Source organism: Eumetopias jubatus, unplaced genomic scaffold, assembly GCF_037043125.1.
Source record: "Eumetopias jubatus isolate StellerSeaLion01/CBP00866 unplaced genomic scaffold, mEumJub1_p1.0 scaffold_1, whole genome shotgun sequence".
NCBI lineage: Eukaryota > Metazoa > Chordata > Mammalia > Carnivora > Otariidae > Eumetopias > Eumetopias jubatus.
This window is the reverse complement of record NW_028274807.1, coordinates 91,993,546-92,008,836: the sequence shown is the minus strand read 5'-3', so window position 1 is coordinate 92,008,836 and position 15,291 is coordinate 91,993,546. Positions and strand designations below refer to the sequence as shown.

Genomic DNA, 15,291 nt, shown 5'->3' with positions numbered 1-15,291 from the left:
CTAAACTAACATTCTGAAGACCCTGATTTGCCTACGTGTGATAATCTATGTGTTTGTTTTTTCTTTCATAAAGCCAGATAATGTAGAGAAATTATCTAAAAAGAAAACTGCCAGATTCAAGTCCATGCTGTGTTAGAGCGTTCTATTACAAGTGCAAAGGGAAGTAAGACTCAGGAAGAGATGTTAGCTTTTTAAATATTCAGTAACCATCAGGACAAACATGTTTACCAATCTGAAATAGCTGTGGTGATATACAGATGGGGATTATACTCTGCATCTATGAGCAATGCAAGATCAAATTAACCAGAGCAAACAGGAGATTCTTTATAAGACTCCACACCCAGGAAATAACTCTTGGCCATAGAAATCAAATCCAGCCTTTCACGTAGTATTTATTTAGCCTAACTCCATTTCCTCTGAAAATGGCCAATCAGAAGATGGGCCTCTGCACTGTATTTAGGAATAAATCAGATGCAGAGTAAAAGGTAATGATGACAAAATGTTCTGTGACCAAAAGTCCAAATCCAGAGAATCAGGTGAAGGAGGTGGGGGGTGACCATAAATCCGAGACACCCTGATGGAACGGGTATATGCTACTTCCCCAAGGCATATCTGCAGAATACAAAACCGTTTTTGTCCTTCCCATGTTATGCATTATAGTCTCCTGCTCCTTCTCACAGGTTACTGGTTTAGTTAGCACAGAAACCCCTGTCCCATCCTCACCCCCCACTCTGTACTCGACTGCATTGATTCCTTTCAGTGCAGTGGAGTCCTGCTGTGTAGAAGGCACTGTTTGAGGCAGACCTTCAGTGGAGACCCAGATCAAGGAAAAACAAATCCCTGCCTCCAGCAGCATAATATCAACCCCCAAATAGTCTCAGAACATGAATGCCCTTGGAGAAAAGTGCTCTGGGAGGCTGGAGGAGGCAGAGAGCATCTGGTTGCAAGGACCAGATCGGCTTTTTGAGTGACATTTGAACTTGACTTTGAAGGACCTGTCAAGCCCCATAATTTGACTGTAAAAAAAAACAGAAAGTGATTGTCCTATTGGAAACTAGTCCTGGTGTAGAAAGCACAGAGAAAATGAGGCTTTTGGTAGGTTCATTAGAGATTAAATATATACTTGCTCATAGACAAGATCATTCATCTTACTCTGCTTTGTACCTTTGGATGCATTTTCACGGGTTCATTATTTTACCGGCAGGGGACTCCTCGACTAGAGAGGGCTGGCAAGAACAAGAATTATGGACTAACAGAAATCCTGATAAATATTTAAAGCTAGCAGTTGGGGAAATTTGTAAATGAGCCTTTGTTTTTTCCCTGGGCTTTTGGCTTCCTTTGGTGGTAGAGAGAATCTTCGTTAAAAGAGTTATCTTCTGGTCATGTCCTGCTTTAGAAAAGTGAGGTCCTAAGACGTTGACACTGGTTGCAGAATTGGGATCAGAGTGGGGGCTGCTTAACTCCTTGTGCAGTTGCCTCTACTGTTACCTCAAGGAATGTGGGGAGAGCAGCGGCTGTGGCCCAAACCAGCTGTGTGCATCCTCTTGCAGGCCTGCCCCATGCTGGGCATCTGCCAGGGGGGCACCTCGTATGGAGAACTGTACAGATCCTCAGAACAAAAGTGCCATGAACACTGATCTAAATAAGTAAGCTGTCATGAGACATTTAAATGTGCCAGACAGAAGAGAGTGCTGAATCTAGTAATCAATTCATGCTATTAAAAAAGGGCAGGAGGCCCCAAGATGGCACCGTTAATCAAATAAATGACTTGCCTAAATTTAAATGGCAATTTAAGAAAACTTACCATTAGGAACAGTATTTTTCTTAATTTTATGATCTGGAGTCCAAATTTATCTTTTTTAAATTAGATTTGTCAATGCTCTCAAAGTTATTAAAGTGATGGGAGTATAGAGCATAATAAATTCTCTTTCTATTTGTGGAATAATTTTCCTATGATTTAATAGGATGAAACTTGGCCTAATTTGAGTTTGAAGATGACCTTCCTTAGTGTCTTGAAACTGAACTCTCTTATCGATTGGCCCCTTAAATCCAAGCCTTTATTTAACTTCGGATCTTGACTCACGAGGATTAAGGAGAAATCATCTGAGTTGGATACATTATAATTCTTGTGATTAGCATAGTTTTTGTCCATTCTAGTCTCCTCGAGGTTCTTTAGGACTTCGACCCGGCTTGTCCAACTGAAAGTAAGTATCTCCATTCAAGGAGCAGATTTTTCACTGAACTCATCGCCACAGTGATTTCCAGTTGTGACTTTTGGGAAAAGTACACATATTCCCTAGTGTACGCATTGATTGCGTTAACCACTAATAAGTTCTTACTAGTATGTGGCAAAAATATTATATGTCCTGCTAGTGGCCAAGGTGAGAACCAGAGGTAGATTAATTGTGGTTTTGGTTTATTTTACTCACCAGGCACTGGGGGCATTGAAAGGGAGAACTACCGAAGTGTGAGTTGTCCAGCTGTCCTAGTCAGCTAGGAAAGTAATGTTAGTCTTAAAACGTTTACGACAGAAGCACAATGAAAATTAATAACTCCATGCTTGGTAATTATAAAATTAAAGAGTTGGCTCGATTTGGCTGCTAAAATATCAGTCTACCCTAGACTACACTAGAAGGTGAACTCTGGGTCCCTTGTCACCTTTTTCACCTGAAAGCACTGAAACCTTATAGATCATTCGTGAGCTACATCCTTTACCAAAGGGTGTCTCTTGCAAATGATTAGAGCACGCAATCTCCTTTTTCTTCATATCTTAGTCTCTGCTTTTTTTTTTTTTTAAAGATTTTATTTACTTATTTGACAGAGACAGACACAGCGAGAGAGGGACCACAAGAAGGGGGAGGGGGAGAGGGAGAAGCAGGCTTCCCGCCGAGCAGGGAGCCTGATGTGGGGCTCGATTCCAGGACCCGGAGATCATGACCTGAGCCGAAGGCAGACACTTAACGACTGAACCACCCAGGCACCTCTTAGTCTCTGCTTTTGACAAATAAGAAAGATAATAAATTTTTTTTAAGATTTTATTTATTTATTTGAGAGAGAGAACATGAGCAGGGAGGAGGGGCAGAGGGAGAGGAAGAGCGAGAAGCAGACTCCGCACTGGGCAGGGAGCCCAACGCGAGGCTCTCTCCCACAATCCCAGATCATGACCTGAGCCAAAGGCAGACGCTCAACTGACTGAGCCACCCAGGTGCCCCAGATACTAACTTTCTTTAAGAGTGACCACTTACGGTCTCAAACCCCTAAGTTTTACATCTGCACTTTGCTGGTTTGTTACATTTATTTATGTACCTCTCAATCAAATCTGAAATGAGCCAGAGATTTCTAAGTATAACGTTGGGCCAAAAATATATTCCCAAACTTCCTAAAGGAGACTGTTCATCGAGCACCTACAAAGTACCAGACACTGAGAGCTTTTATCTACATTACTCAGTTTTTGAATAAAAAGTGAAACATGTTCTATGCTGCTAGAATTTCTACCAAAGCCCTCCACTGGCTAGATGAAAAAAATGGGTTGTTTTTGATAAGTTGACTTGAATTTAATTTTAATGATTACTGTGATTTAAACTTATGATTATAGGCTTAAAATTAAATGAGCAGAGAAGGCTTCTTAGAGAAGATAATAAATAGGGTGAGTGCATCTTTAAAGGGTCCCAGTCTTAAAATCTCGTGCAAAAGAGCCTTAGGTTGGAGGCAAGTGATAAAGACTCAGGATCGGGTGGAAACCAAGGGTACAACCTCCAAAACACAGAAATGTGCCCCGGATTTTTCTCCAACTAAATGCCTCTTTCTATTCTCGTTCTTTTACATGTGGCTCTTTTTAAGTTTGGGGCTATTTCATGGAAATAGAAGGGATCCCAAAAGGGCATCTTACCCAAATTCCTTGCCTCCAGGTAAATCCACCTAGAATTCATCTGGGTCACCTGGACTTGAAAATTTTTTTAAATATTTTGCCCCATGAACAGGACATTTGTTTTCCATGTATTCAAGCTTTTGACTCACAGGGCTCCCAGTCCAAGGTCACTGACTGCATATCGATGTAGTAGCTTCCAAGCTGTGCTTTATATTTATAGGGCCAAGTTTATTCCCTAGCAGTTAGATTGTAATCACTCAATCATCATTTTTTTCTTGAATTACCATAATGTGATAAGTCTTTTGAGGTATGTGGCTACCTATAAGGAACTTATCTTGCTGAGAAAATAAGTTAATGGGAAACAGTGAGCAGATAGCACAAGAGATTTTATTTAATTTCAGCAGAAAAACAAAAATTATACTGGCATGACCGTAGAGTGATTAAGTCTATTATTCTTAGCAAATCTAGCACAGAAGATCTGAATGTCTTTGGTTCCTGTGTATGCAAGAAGAATACATACCCAAAGTAAACATTGTCATAATGCTGCATTAACCTAATACAGGGATTAGAATAACAAGATCAACTCATGCATTTTAAGATCCTAACTCTGTACTGATGATTTTGAAGGTGCGTTTGTCTGTGTTACTGAAATGAAACGTTATGCTACCCTAACAGAATTTAAGTTGATGCTGATTCTTGTCCTGACCCTCACGGGTCCATGTTCCTAATAATGGTACACAGCACCGAGATGAGAGGAACTTAAGTTCCAGGAATGCGTTTATGGCTAATCTGTTGTTCAGGTTTAGTCAGATAGCCAGTGTATTTTAAAGCCAGTGTATTTCCAGCAAAAGGGGGATGGGGTGGAGGGCTCTAATAGACTGGATAATTACCAGTTGCTCTCCATTTAACTCAGCCCTTACACCCATGACACTTTTCCCTTCATCAGGCAAAATGGGAGGGCTTTGTTAATGTGTACAATATGACTGTTTACTGTTAGGGACAGAAAATAATCTATACAAAGAAACCCTGAAAAAATACACACTAGGCAACTAATAAAAGTCGCCGGGGTGTATGAGCCGTATGGGAGAAGTGAACTTTCCTAATGTATGCTTATTAGGGAACAAATCCTGCTTTCTATTTCTCAAAGCATATTGTTGAATTAAATAGATGTAAGGCAACTAGCTCAGGGCCCACAGAGACCCTCGATTCTGGTTTCCTTTGTTTCTCTGGAATAGTACTGATACACATGATCACCTTTGTTGGATTAATGACACTTGCATATTACCTTCAGTCAGCAGAAAGCAATTGTGGTTCTCCACAGGGGTGTCAGATCTCTGCTGTAATCCCAGATCTGGTACTGAGTTTCTAGATGGCTAGAGGCATGTGCTTTACCTTCTTTTTGCCTTAGTTTATCCCTCTACAAAGTGGAACTAATGATGCCTGTCTCCAGTCCCTGATTGGTGGAGGGAAAGCATTCATGTATCTTAGAAAAGCATAAAAATTAAGCCTACAGAATAAGTACTGCTGGCTTAGTCGGTTTACAGGCTAAAATGTCAGGTACACGCGGAGGTAAGTGATGGTAAATGAACCAGTGGTCTTAATTGGACCAGAAGTAAAAAATTCAGATTACAGGGTTGTTTTTCTTTCTGTTTGAAAATAGAATTTTTATCTCTTTAAACATAAGTAGAATGGAATTGGATTGCATTTCTCCTAGCGTTTTTTTCCCTAAATCAGGTAAGATTGAGGCAAACCCATTCAAATAGAAGTAGACAAACCGAAATCTGAAGGACTCTGGAAGAGTATCCTTGAAGATGAGAGTCCCTGCATGTCCTTGAAAAGAAAACAGAATGGGAGGTTTCAAGGCTCTCGGGGGGGTCTTCATCCTGAGATTTTTTTTTTATTTATTTTTTTACATATGAATAGCAAAGTACAGTTTGAACAAAAAAAATGAAAAAAGGAATTTTCTCTTATTCTCTGTAGAGTTTCATTGGCAGCTTTATTGACATTTTATTTCTTCAAAAAGGAGCCTGAAACGAAACCTAACCAAAAAGTATTAGGGCTGGATCACTTCCGAGCCAGTAGGCACATATGCAGCCGAGAACGTGGGGGTAGGAAAGGAACGCCTTTCGCACTGGTCTTTCAGAAATCCTTGGCATGTGGGTGCTCAGTGTGCAAATGGGGACTCACCAACATCAAAGCCATTCTAGGAAACCCACCTTCCCTGCCTCAGGTGTCCCCACATGATGCCATCTGCTTCCATCTGCTTTTGCATAGACATGAGAGGACTCTGTGTTCTCGGTGGAGTGAGGACAGAGGACACATCCTCTCCATCCCTGTTTTGAACATCCTCCATTCCCAAACATGGCTTCAGTAATGTAGGAGATATTCTCTCTCTCTCTCTCTCTCTCTCTCTCTCTCTCTCTCTCTCACTCTCACTCACACAGCCTATGTGGCCCAGGGAAATTCAGAAAAAATGAAGGCAGTGACATGTCATTGTTAAGGAATATAGCTGCGCTAAGCTTACTAACAGCTGTTGATTTGTGATACTGTGGAACAACTTTGAAAATGTGCCATTTGCAGCCTTTAGTGGACTAGAGGCCATTTTAGGTCAGCAGAGTAGATCACTGTGAGGAGTTAATATTAATGAGCTACTGTTAGCCTGTAATGGGCCTAGGGATTATAAGGTAGGAACAAAGTAGTAAACACAAAAATCTTAGTGTTTTCTCATTTTTCTACTGTGAATTTAAGTTATGAGCCATCCAGGGCATTCTTGGATTTTTTTTTTTTTTTTGAAACAGAACTGTTTTAAGGAAATAGATTTTTAAAATTGAATTCTTTACGTATCATCATTTTACTCTAAAATAATTTAAAATAAACATTCAAAGATGCAACATGTCTGAATTTCTTCCTTCAGTTGCACTTCACTGCAAAAACTCTTCATCTTTCATGATGTGTTAAAACCTAAAATGCTGAGGTTAAAATACAGCCTTCCCCTAGAACTTCGTGAAAATGTCAAGAATCTGTTGCTTTGCCTTCCTAGTGTATATTTAATAAGAAATTGTAGAATTTACTTGGTCCTCTCATTTAGCTCTCATAAAAATTCCTGCCAGGTGAACGAGACAGCTATTATTATCCCAAGTGTCTGGAAACTCAGCCTGGAGAGTTATCAACTTGTCCAAGTTCATAGTGAAGGTAACAGACTATGCATTGTGGCCAAGGTTTTTTAAGTCTTTGTACCAACCAAGGAGGCACTCCAATAGGCAAACAGAATAAGCAGAATCATTTTGTATTCACAGATCTGTAGAACATTTTTTTAAATCACTGTTAATTGGCAGCGTTAAAACCCACGTGTGCTTGCTACCATAGAAGTGTTTCGTTTCAAGACACTATGGTCAATGCTGAAGCAAGTTGGAAGCAGAGTCATAAAGAATTCATTGAGACTGTAAACTTTCAGTGACCCACCCAACCTTCTGCCTTGTTTATGTTTCCCCTTCCAAGTAAATATTTTTAGCACAAGAGAACATTTCTTCCCATTTTCCTTTCCCTCGGTAAAAATGCCCCAGTTTCCACGAATGGGCAGCACTGGTTCAGGACCCGTGGCTCCCATCTTCATGTGCCTTCAGCAGCAGTTCTTGGCCGGGGTTCACCGGGACAGGGTGGAGGGTACTCACGTGCACAGCTTTCTCTCTGGCTCAGAAAAGCCTAAGGGGATATCAGGAAGGGATGCCATTCTGGGGGCGTCCTTCAGGCTTCTCCAACGTTGAGAAACAAGGTAAACCATTCATAAACCTTGATGTTTTGTTGTCAATAACATGAGTGTTAGTATTACCACAAGTCCTGGGCATTTTGTAACGAGTTCTGCCTGCATCATCCCATTTGATTCTCACAACAGCCTCTGAGGGGAGGCACTATTATCACACCCATTTTACACAGATGGAAATAGCGTACGTGGCTATAGAGCCCATGAGCACCAGGCTGTTGAACCCAAATTCAAACTCAAGTCTGTGGACTACAATGATTGTTTTTACCCACTGTACCTTCAGCTCCTGAGCCAATGGGGCAGTTCTATGGGTGTTTCCACACCTGTTCTCTTGGTCTTCTCGGGAGCCCTGGGTCACGGGGCTGATGCCACCCAAGATATGTGGCCATGGGCAGCAGGGGTAGAGAGTAGAGTAGAAGACCCCCTCAGAGGCAAAGCCAGTATGGGTCCACAGCTCCAGGACGACTTTTAAGCAGCTATGATTCCACAGGGGTGCCTGTGGCTACATATGGCTCAGCCTGAACGGACACTAAAATTAATCAGTGACTTGACTGAGCACGTGCTATATTCCAGGAACTGTGCCATTGGTTATACATATTTCATCATGTTTCTGTAGCATCAGAACATCTCCCCGTCATGGATCCCTTATTGCCCCGGCCACCCTCTCCCCCTCAGAAATCAAGGGATTGAGGTCTTGGTGAGAGTTTTTTGACCATCCTTTGATTAGATAGGTACCCCGGCTACTCCAGATCCTCCCTCCTTTAGAGTTGACTTTTTTCCCCCTTCCAGGGATCTCCCTTTCCCCAGGCTTGGGGCACTGCACACTGAAGTGGTATGTTTCAGGGCCTTCAAGACAGTAGGACTCCCATTGGCCTCTGGCAGTGACTCATGTCCCAGACCCTGTAGTACATGAACACAGGTGGAGCCCAAGCACTGACCCTGGAAAATCCAAATTAAAGGGGAGGGAGAGGGATCAGCAGAGCTGGATGGCTCCTGTCCTCTTGTCATGGCAAAGACGTGCTCTAAGGGCTGGATCCTTGGTTGCATTTAAAATGTGTAGCCTTCCAATTGCTGTCTTAAGACACTACAGCATATGTTTAATTCTACCGCCAAAGGCCTCTGGCTGACTTACTAATGAATTTTAAAATGAAGGTGGTTTAAAAAAGAAATTTAGGAAAGAGAAAAAAAATTTGGTTGGCCTTTGTAAAACAAATATCTGATGAATATTTTTAGTCTCTGCCCAGGTGGTTCTAGCCACAGGGTGTTCACCTCCGGAGCCTCCCAGAGAGGCCACCATGCAGCTGGCATAAATCACTGGCTCCAAAGAAAGAAGATTCTTTCTTCTCCTGCCTCTTGGAATGACAGAAAATAATTAGAATTGTGGTAAGAGAGGGACCCTGTTCCTCTTTGTTGGCTTGTGAGCTTTCTATTTCGTTTGGGTTGGCCTTTATTTGAAACAGAAGTCACCGTCAGCATGTACAGAAAGAAGGTGCGGAACCATGACGTTTACATAAGGCCTGCTCTGCGTAGGGCCTGGGGCAGTTGCGTGAGCTCTCAAACCGAATCCCACCACAGATCTGTGAGGGAGGCATTCTTGGCCCCATTTCACCAGGGGTCCCAGCGCCAAGGGTAAACGGGCTCCCCAAGGGAGCCCCACGGCTGACGCCTCTGGCCAGCGCAAAGCCTGGCTTACAGGACGGCCTCTCTCCTCACACAGCCAACTCTCTACCCAGGAGAAAAGAAAGTAGCCTTAGGATTAGCCGGCAGGGGTGTAGATGGTCTCTCAGGAGGGAGAGTGGAGTTTGTTAAAAACCCTAGCACTGTAAAGTAGTTGTGACTAGCGCCTGTGGAGTGGTGATTACAGGTCAGGACCGAGCTAAACACTTTTGTTAACCCATTTAAACCTGAGCGTAGTGCCATGAGGGAAGTTGGGGCATGATAACCCTTATTGCACAGAGGAGAAAACTGAGGCACAGAGAGGCTAAATAAGTTGCTGGCGGCTCATAGTCTCGGTGCCCATTCTGCTCATGGAACCCGCATTTATAAAGAGTGTCCTGGGGGTGGGTGTAGAAGAAGCATACAACCAGTGTTAGCCCTTAAGGTTTTCAAAATTAAGACTCTTGAAACCCTTACAGTTAGACTAAAAGTGCCAAACTGGCTGTTAACACAGGAAGGTCATGGCTCCAGAGACCTAAAATGGAAAGGTGAGATTTTTATGAAGGATTTGGGTTTTTGATTGACAAGCTGACTTATATGGAGCATTTAGCTAGAATCCATTGACTTACACATTTAATACATTTCTTTGTTCAGAGTAAAGCAGCATGAAATTAGACACGACTCTGGGCAATGATTTCCATATTAGAAAGTATGAATGCCCAGTTTCTATCTTTTCTCACCCCACGATCTACTCCTTGCACTTCTCTTTCTGCTCTGCCTCTTGTGTTTCCTCAAGGAGGAGGAGGGTACGGGAAACCTTTACAGGGATAAACGTACGAACTTTTAAAACCCTTGGCAGACCCGTTCTGCCTTCAAGTGGCTGCCGGTCTCCCATCAGAATGAGGCGGGGGGGTCCTCAGAAGGCAGGAGTGCAGCTCTCTGTCTCCTGTGGCTGCCGGTCTCCCATCAGAATGAGGGTGGGTGGGGGGTCCTCAGAAGTGTGGCTCTCTGTCTCCCTGTGGCTGCCGGTCTCCCATCAGAATGGGGGGGTCCTCAGAAGGCCGGAGTGCAGCTGTCTCCCTGTGGCTGCCGGTCTCCCATCAGAATGGGGGGGGTCCTCAGAAGGCCGGAGCGCGGCTCTCTGTCTCCCTGTGGCTGCCGGTCTCCCATCAGAATGGGGGGGTCCTCAGAAGGCCGGAGTGCGGCTGTCTCCCTGTGGCTGCCGGTCTCCCATCAGAACGGGGGGGGTCCTCAGAAGGCCGGAGTGCGGCTCTCTGGCTCCAGTGTTCAGCTTCTTCTGACCTTGGGTCTGTGCATCCGCCTTAGGACGCAGGCCCCACGAGGACAGTGGGCCTTTTTCTCTAAGTGGGCCTTTGGGGTGGAGTTGGCCCTGCTAGCTATTTCGGAATGTTTCTCCCCAAAGCTGCTAGGATTCCTAGTGTCTCCCCTCATCGCCCCCATGCCCCTTTGACTCAGGAGAGAGCCTGTCACATGCCCATTGTCCTCCCTCCACTGACTAAGGGCTCCATACCTGGCTAATTACATGACCTAGGAATCAACCCCGTCCAGTGTCATTATTCCCCCTAGAATTCCTTCCCATGCCTTTTCTAAGGGGAGGGAGGTCAGACAAAGCAGGGCAGTCATGATTTATTATTGCCTAAGTAGACAGAGGGCTAAATTAAAGGACCAGTCAGACACATGCTTATTCTAGAAAAGACTGGAGGAAGAAGGAACGACCCCTTTCCCTCTTGTTCTCAGTGCTCTTCTGCTGGGTGCACCAGGCTGCCAGCCCCCAACTTCCTCTCCAAGGGAAATGCCAGCTACAAGGTGGGCCTCCCGCACCTGCCTAAATCCACCGTCACTGAATGAAAGGGGAGTAAACCTGAACCCGAAATCCACTGGGTGAATGTCTCCTTCAGACTCACTCTAGCTTTTTTCTGAAAGCAAACGTAGCCTCTTTTTTGTAACACTATTCCCAGACTTAAATGCTGTAATGGTGAAATTTCAGAGTCCTTCATTGCTAGTGCCTATTTCCACAGTGCCTTCTATAAATTGGAATGCAATTTTTAAGAACTGAAATGCAGCCGTGAAAGCCAAACAGTAAATTAAAGGGGGGCGGGGGGGGGGGGAATAACAGTCCAGAAGCAGATTTTGATGTATTTGAAAATTGATAATGTATGCTGTTTGCCCAATTTAGATGACACTAGCAAATTAGAGTCCTGAGTCGTCTTCAGTCCATTTCTCTATGACCGTGAGTGCTACTGCCAACGTAGATGTATTGACCTTACTTTCAAAAGGAAACAGTCTCCCGAGAGCAGGGCATGGCAGGGAAGTAGGACTATTGCTAGTAACCCTCTCCAGATTCTTCCAGAAACCAGGCTTTTATTGCAGGTTTGTAATGAAGATGTAACACATTTACTTCCTAAACCGTGACTTCCATTTTGTGGTACAACCAAGGGCAGTGAGTCTGGTCAGAGATTCTGGCCCAGGTGAGACTGAGTTAATGAATAGCTGTTTGCCTCTAGCATTAGCAAGGGTATCTTCATTAAGGTGGTAATGTGTCAAGAGCACTAGACAGGTTGCCATGGTATTTGTGAATTTCACAGTGGACTCTGGCTTTTCCTGAAATTGGAAATGTTCAGCCCTCAGTAAAAGGTGCTTCCTTGCACAGCAGAGGGAACATTAAATAGTGAAATGACTAGGGCTCAGGAACTCAATTGTGAAGGCTGATGAGTGCGTGGGTGTTTTAAAATATGTATTGACTCGGAGAGGTTTTCTAAAGAGTTTTTTAATCTCTAGACCTACCCATCCATCCATCCAGAAGGACTGTTTTCTGGCCCAGGGAGACACTGCTGCTTTCAGGAAACTCTGACCCCACACAGGACCAGCCAGCCCACAGGGATTTGGTTTTATTCATTCATCTTTGAAGCCACAGAGCCTGCTACACAGCAGATGTTCAAGAAATGCTTGCTAAATGAATTCATAAATCCTGCCTACCCCTTAGGCCAAAGTGGCCTAAGAGTCGAGACATTTTAAATTGTGGTTCTATCCAACTCACTTCCAGCAGTATCTGAAGACAGCGGATTGTCCTCAGACACTGGCCGTGGGGATTGGGAGAGCCGATGGGCCTGTGTCGGAACAGTCACGTCATGGTTCTCCAAACATCCCTGGGCCAGCAGGATTCAAGGCCCAAATCTACAGAAATTCTGGATAATTGGGGGGCAGTTTTTTCCAAAATTTTATATTTAACTATAAAAAGACAAACAATGATAGTATATACTAGTTCTAGGTAATCCAGTTTCATTGTAAAAGTACAAATTTTTCAAGATCCTGGGGGAAAACACTTGAAAACATAATCTTCATGCCTTCTACACTTAGGCCTCTTGGAGATAATAATTAGCAGAGTACAAGAGAGTCCCGGTTCCGATCAGAGAAGGATCCAGAAGCTGCCAGTTTAAGCTCTCCAGTTTACCTATGGTGCTTTTCCATTATTTTGATTAATCTGATAGAGGAGTCTTAAGTATTTTTTTCTTCTTTTAAAATGTTTTCTCAAAGATCTGTAATCTTAAATGTCTTCTTACTCGTTTGGGAAAGGGGCTTTTGAAAGCTCTTGCAAAGACAAAGATTAAAATTGAAGGAATTTTCAAGCTAAACCTCATTTATTTGGAAAACCCGGGTAAAGAGGACATTGTATTTCTCAGGTGCCCAGTTAACATTAACTTCATTGCCTCGTATATAGTAGAAGGTCAGTTACCAGTGATAATTAATTTCTTGTCACTAATAAAAGTTCAGGTGGCTAATGGATTCTGCTCCTTCCTCTAGGTTTATTTCCATCTACAGAGGACCCAGCCATACCTACAAAGTCCAGAGACTGACAGAATTCACATGCTACTCCTTCAGAATCCAGGCATCGAGCGAGGCTGGGGACGGGCCCTTCTCAGAAACCTATACCTTCAGCACAACCAAATGCATCCCCCCCACCATCAAAGGTTTGTAGGCAGTGAATTCTGGCACATTGTTCTGTGAGAGTAAGGAAATGTTGGAACTTGGAGTAGGAGGCTTGATTCTGACCTTAAATACACTGTTCTAATATTTCTAATATCAGCAACATAGAATCATTAACAGCTTTCTGAAAGAGAAGGTTGGGGAACGGGTTCCCTGCAGAAAGGCCTTTCCTCAGGTCTGTATAAGTAATTACCGCAAATAATGTAATAGCCTCATCCCCACAGGAGCTGGACAAAGGAAAGGACCACACCGAGTGACAGACGTGCTTTGGGTTAGAAATGAGGGTGAATTCCTGGTGTTGATAGCACTTAACGACAGTTCACCATGGAGGGCTTGAGAATTTCCCTTCCCAGAGACTGTCAGGAGGAGCAGAGGTTGGTGTACATCTAGAGATGACTCTGGTGGCCAGAGCCTGACCTGCCAAGGCAACTTCATCAGCCTGTCCCCTGGCCGCACCCTTACCGTGGAGAGGTGCCTTTGAAAAAAGAGCAGCCGTGGCCTCTTCTCATCTCCTTGAGTATTTGTCTTGAGGTTTGCCAGTGACTAGTTGACTCCATCCCTTTGTGGGGACAGGGAGTGAGCCAAAGCCACCCTTCCCAGGCTCTCCCTCCACTGGGTCCGGTGAACCCTTGCCCCCATGAAGCACAGCCGACTTGCAGGATGGGCAGACAGCAGTAGGGCCCTCCCCGCTGGCCCCCTCACGGCTTCCTGAGCCCGTGCCCTTTTGTTCCCCAAAAGGATGATTCCAGTGAAGGTCCCTGCTGCCTTTGTGAGGGTGGGCCACACTGATGCCTTTATCCAGCTGCTGCCCAAAATGCCCGGAGGCTGATGGACACCGGGCAGCTTATCTGAACCAGGTTTTATCTGGGTGAAAGCGAGGATTTGCTGTATATCACTTGGGTGGCCAGGGGGATGAGCACAACCTTAAGAAAAGGTCCTTTAGACGTGTGGCCCCAGGAGCAAGGCCGTGTGATTCAGTGCTTCCGTGTGGAGGAGCTGTGTCAGCTATAGCCGGGGCCCAGTCCATCGCAGAGGGTAAGAGACCTCTGGGTCTGGGGGCGCCTGGGTGGCTCAGTCGTTAGGTGTCTGCCTTCGGCTCGGGTCGTGATCCTAGGGTCCTGGGATTGAGCCCCATGTTGGGCTCCCTGCTCCGCGGGAGGCCTGCTTCTCCCTCTCCTGCTCCCCCTGCTTGTGTTCCCTCCCTTGCTGTCTCTCTCTCTCTCTCTCTCTCTCTCTCTCTCTCTCTCTCTCTGTCAAATAAATAAATAAATCTTAAAAAAAGAGAGACCTCTGGGTCAGGGTCAGGGTCTGGCTTGGATTCTGTGCAGGTTTCCTCTAGCTCCTTTCAGGGTACTTTATGGTAGCTCCCTCCCCTCAGCAGTCCAGAAGTTGGTTGGCAATTGCTTCTTCGTGTGACTACGAAACTAGGACAGATGAGGAACACGTCCAAGGGCTCGCTGCGCCCGTGGGTAGTAAACGGCCCGGGCCTTCGGTACAGCTTCGCCTGGTAACAGAAGAGATTCCTGAGCACACCGGCACTCATAGAGTTGCTGTGACAAGGAAGGCTGGCTGCATTTACCAGCGGGCAGACATCAAGGGTCTTTGTGACACTCCCTTTGCCTCTCTGTGTGTTGGTGGAGATTCAGTTCATGGACAGTGGAACACTGAATTGAAAGCACTTGAATTTCATGTACATTTTCTTCAGAAGGACAGCTTCCTAACACTGCCACATGATCAGATCCTCTTCGGCTTCGGTTCAGGAAATTGTTGTCTTAGCTGGAGGGCTGTTTGGTCTGATAGGGTCCCTTATTTTTTCCATAAATTGCATGGAGTTTTGGCCAACTAATTGCAAATTATTTTTAAGAAAACCTGTATTTTTCTGAAGCAGTATTGTATAGAATTGCAAGTAGAATGCACTGCCTCTAAAGAATTTAGAGAGTAAGGGGGCTCAGAGAAGAGTTATGCATTCTAGTTACAAAGTAGAAAAATCTCAAGTATTGAA

At 44.5% G+C, this 15,291-nt stretch overlaps 1 protein-coding gene across 8 annotated transcripts in view; it reads left to right on the top strand.

Moving 5' to 3' along the window:
* Positions 1–15,291, top strand: part of FNDC3B (fibronectin type III domain containing 3B) — a 342,865-nt gene that overhangs the window by 314,502 nt on the left and 13,072 nt on the right. For all 8 annotated transcript variants that reach the window (XM_088025487.1, XM_088025441.1, XM_028100958.2 and 5 more), the window contains one exon: positions 13,107–13,273. In XM_088025487.1, the coding sequence (XP_087881613.1) occupies positions 13,107–13,273 (167 nt within the window). The remainder of the gene's footprint in view (positions 1–13,106; positions 13,274–15,291) is intronic.